The following is a 4793-nucleotide window of genomic DNA, read 5'->3' on the forward strand; positions in this document are numbered from 1 at the left end:
AACCAGTGCGGCAGTGCCTCCCCTTTTAGCTTAAGAGTACGTAAAGACCAGTCTAAAATCAGGTAGAATGCTAAAGAACTAATGTACACGGCTCCATATAAATGACAAGTGAAATTTATAGTTTATGACGGTCAGAAGCAAACACTAAGATAGACCGATATATAATCGTCTATGATAACATTCCTTAGTTGAACACTCACACGCTAGCTCGATCACGAGTTACTAGCATATCGATCATTTGAACATCATGTTTTTACATTTGATGTGGTATCTGGTTCTGCAAATCTGGAAGGAAAAACGGAAAAACTAAAGTGATCTAGCAAAGAATGTAACATGGACTCCTGTTGGCTGTTATATCAATTAATTAATCCAAATTCTAGAGCTTTATGCAAGACAACAAGATTTACTAACTAGTTTCCAACTCAAAGCATCTTCCATATCCAAATTTGCTAGGTGCCTTGCCTTGAGTGTCTTCCTCCTTCTCTTTCACGGCATGGTAATCAGGAATCTGCAGTAGACTCTCCTCATTCGTGATTATTTCACTAATGTCCCAGTCACTCTCAGATATATCAACTTCAAGTAGCTCGCTTTCATGTTCAGTCCTCATAATCTCCACCCTAAAATTATCTGTCAACCTATTCAATTTAGGGTTAGGTTAGTCCATGAGCCACTCGAACCATATTCTCTCATGACCCACAACTCAACACGAGGAATTAGTAGGAGTCTGGAAAAACCTGTCGATAATAACGAATCACATGCAAGGAACCATCACAAGAATCGCAAACCAAAAATTCAAAAACGTATTGGTGTTCTTGATCAAAATTAGGCAGCGGCATTTCCCGGAACTCCTCCTCTACCAAATCGAAAGCAAACAGATCTCGTCTTGGGGCCGGGATATAGAGATAAGCGATTGTTGCGGGTCCAATGAATGGTCTCGCTTAAAAGAGCGCCTGGATTATAAAACTGTAAAATGTCACTGGTAGGGGAGGCATCAATCCTTTTCCAAAGACCTGTTCTGCATGAGAAGATCTTCACTAAAATCTCTTCAGGTATGTGCTTTCGCCGCCATTGGTTGAGATCGCGTTAAACCTTGGCTGGAGCAGGAAGGTGAAGGTGGCTGCGAGGTTGTGGATCTCGTGGTAGTTCACGTTGCTCATAGAATAGTTTAGTCGAATTAATTGTGACTTCGAAAGACATAGATTCCTATTACAACTCTAATATTATCTCTACTTTAATTAGATAATATATCTCCCCTTCTTCTATTGGAGTCATAGTTTGACAAGGCACACAAAAAATGTGCATTTTATGGAGACGAGTATCAAGCCATTGCAAGAGCCTAGTACCACCTGTACATAACAGTCATGTGGATACGCTATTGTAGCAACATAACTGTATTTATATGAATCAATCTAGCTACTGGTATCCCCGATCATGCATTACAATGATATATGTAAACTTACACATCACACAAAGGACTAAAAAATTTCGACATTTTTCACATCACAAAGGAGGACAAAGGTTGAAAACCAAACGCCGCCGTTTAGAGACTGATCTGAATTGGAATGGAGGACTTCACCGGACAATGGCTTAGGTCCTCTCCCGCCAATTCGATTGGGGAGAGGGTGAGAGAGCAACTGAGAGTACAAGACTCGCACTCCAATGGAGTCAGCAAAAACGTCACCGTTTTGATCCCTCTATTTCTTAAATACCCTCCAAAATCTGCGAACCAGTTTATTTTTACCTTACTACCCCTCTTTCTCTCTTATCTCTGTTTTCGCCAATAAAAACCTAAATCCACAAATCTAACCTCTCCTCTCTCTCTCCACCGATCTCAAGCTCTCCGTCGCCGCCGTTCTCCTCCGTCCATCGCCGCCGTTACGCCCCGTCTCTCTCCGCCGTTATTCGCCTTCTTTCGCCGTGTTCCCTGAAGGCGCCGCCGCAATTCGAATTCAGAATCTCTCCCGGTAATCTCACAACAGTTATCTCACCCTTAATTGAGTTGATTCTATATGAACATGATTTGATTCTTCTTTGATTTTTGAATCGAGATTTGACCTGAGATTTCATATGCATCGATTAAAAATTGAGTATCGTGGAAGCAACTTGACCTTTGGAAATCGTATCTGAATTCGTTTATGTTGAAATCTCATACATTAGGATTAAGAGTACAAGACAAGTGTTGGCTCAAGTTTTGGATTAGAAGCATGCTATAGATTAATAGATATATAGTGTAATCTTTGTAATCGAATCGGAAAACTAGGAGGAAATGACATTAGGGAAGATTAATATGTTAACTTCGACTGTCATAGTGTTAGTGGATCTATCTCTGATGGAATGATTCTTAGAGGCATGGTTTCTGACTGTGGAGACTGGTGCGGATTGTATGTCATGGTTTTCGATTGTCATAATATGCAATGAAGAACGTTTATTGCTTTGAATTATTTATTCTTTTTAAGCACTCTTGTATTACTCAGTGCTAACATTTAGGGTGATTGTTTTTAGGACACTCTTGTATTTTTTTTAGTGGTGTAAATTATATTTGTAATTTCATCTTTTCACTATATGTACATGTTTCACTGGTTGTTCATGTAATACTGTGGAATGTACTTGGAGGTATGCATCTTATGTTTGGTACAGTACACTTTTTTTTTCTGTGTAATTCTTAAGCAAGATAACTATAGCGGGAAATTGTCAAGTTTCTGGACTGTCCAACATCTAAACCTTCCTAAACCAAATTAGTTATGGATATAAATTACCAGAGTATAGGACCAATAGACTGGAGCAAAGCATAGATTTATCAGGAGTGATACATTGTTTTTTTTTCTTTTGGGAAAAATACAAAAAGTTGTGATAAGATGCACCGATGCGATTGTTAATTCCATTATCTATGAATAAATTTATGCTAACTTTTGTTTTCAATTTTTTTATTTGACATAAATGAATGAATTAGAATTGCAAAGATTTCAAGTTTCCATATATTCACATGATTGGGATTCTTATTAAATCATGTATGAATACTCTCGTGGGAAAACTGGATTTATACATAAGGGAAGATTTATTAGCGTGAAGTGAAGTGATATTGTTACAGTTGCCTTGGATTGCGTATGACAAACATTTTTGTTTGCCAGTAATGCTGTATGCTATTATTACATTTTAAGCTTATATGAGTTTGTTCCCACTTTTTGCAGATTCTTTGCATCTATTTACATCACAAACTGTACCGTTAAATAAAATTGATGGATCTGATTAAAGATGCATTTGAACGTGTTACGAAGAAACAAAAGCTGTCTAGCTCTAAAACTCAAGAGGTTCTTGACCTGATTGACCAAGAAATCAAGCAGACGGTGCAGAAAATACAGTCATGTAATGAGTATGAATCTCAGGTTGACTTCAAATCTACCATTGCTGAACTCAAAAACAAGTTAAAAGACATTGCGCCTCTCGGTCAGACCGAAAGCACCCAGAAGGAACTGAATCAGGCATTGAGCAAGTATCCAAAGCTTTTAGAGAAATCCTTCCATCCTGATATAGCAAAGGCTTATAGAAACGTTGAGTTTGATGCTCAAACAGTTAATGAGATAATAGGCAGTCATTTCTATAGGCAGGGCCTTTTTGAACTTGGAGACTGTTTTCTGAGTGAGGCTGGAGAACCAGAATCCGCAGCTGCAATGAAATCTCAGTTCCAGGAGATGTTTCAGATAGTTGAAGCAATGAAATGTCAGAACCTAGAGCCAGCACTGAAGTGGGCCATCACTAACTCTGATAAACTGAAACCAAATGGATCAGACCTACTGCTGAAACTTCACAGCCTACAGTATGTGGCTATTTTGCAGAAGGGAGACAGAGATGAAGCTCTTCATTATGCCAGAACTTATCTTGCTCCTTTTGCTTCTGACCATATGGCTGAAATTCAGAAGCTCATGGTATGTCTTTTATACCCTGGAAAGCTTGATACGTCACCGTACTTTCACCTATTATCCAAAGCGAATTGGGACAAAGTTATTGGGGAGCTAACTAGGCAGTTTTGCAATATTCTTGGCCAGTCTTATGAGAGCCCATTGAGCACGACCATAGCTGCTGGGGTTCAGGGGTTGCCACCTCTTCTTAAGTTTATGAATGTAATGGCTGGGAAGAGAAATGAATGGCAGAATATGGAGCAGTTGCCTGTGCCAGTGGAGTTGGACCGTGAGTTTCAGTTCCATTCAGTTTTTGTTTGTCCGGTATCCAAGGAACAAGCAACTGATGAAAATCCGCCCATGTTGATGTCATGTGGACATGTGCTCTGCAAGCAGTCTATTACAAAGATGTCAAAGAATGGTACAAAAACCTTCAAATGTCCTTACTGTCCTTCCGATATCGATTCAGCACAATGTAAGCAGCTCCATTTCTGATTGTATCTCCAAAATCTAGTTGCAAGTCCCTCAAACTTGTGAAGCATATGTAGCTTATGTTTATGTCATGTAGCTCAACTGTGTTGTTATCGTGGCAAAAGCTGGTTTGAGTCTAGTGTGCTGTTGATCAATCTCTTGGTTGTAAATAGAAATTCTTTCTACTAGCTGTTAGTGTAAGCATTCCAGTTCCACTGTAATCAATGTAAATGCATGTTCTGGTTTCCCAAAAGTATTGCACATACTGGTTCAATTGACTGGATTAGTTTTGCTCCTCCTGCTGGGTCATGTACTGGGCTTAGTTAAAGTGTTCAGCTAGATGTGTTTGGTATTGAGGACAGCCTGAGAGTTATTTCTTCTCCATCTTCTGAACTCAACCTAATAACCCAGCTCAAGGCTCAAGCA

The 4793-nt window shown here is 39.2% G+C and overlaps 1 protein-coding gene across 1 annotated transcript; it reads left to right on the forward strand.

The window, feature by feature from the left end:
* Nucleotides 1-1793: 1793 nt before the first annotated feature.
* On the forward strand, nucleotides 1794-4620 carry LOC126789408 (protein RMD5 homolog). Its single transcript, XM_050515558.1, has 2 exons — nucleotides 1794-1964; nucleotides 3189-4620. The coding sequence occupies exon 2, from the start codon at nucleotides 3237-3239 to the stop codon at nucleotides 4389-4391; it is 1155 nt and encodes a 384-aa protein (XP_050371515.1). The 5' UTR covers nucleotides 1794-1964; nucleotides 3189-3236; the 3' UTR covers nucleotides 4392-4620.
* The last annotated feature ends 173 nt before the right edge of the window (nucleotides 4621-4793 follow it).

The sequence above is a fragment of the Argentina anserina genome, chromosome 1 (genome assembly GCF_933775445.1).
Source record: "Argentina anserina chromosome 1, drPotAnse1.1, whole genome shotgun sequence".
In the NCBI taxonomy this organism is placed as follows: Eukaryota; Viridiplantae; Streptophyta; class Magnoliopsida; order Rosales; family Rosaceae; genus Argentina; species Argentina anserina.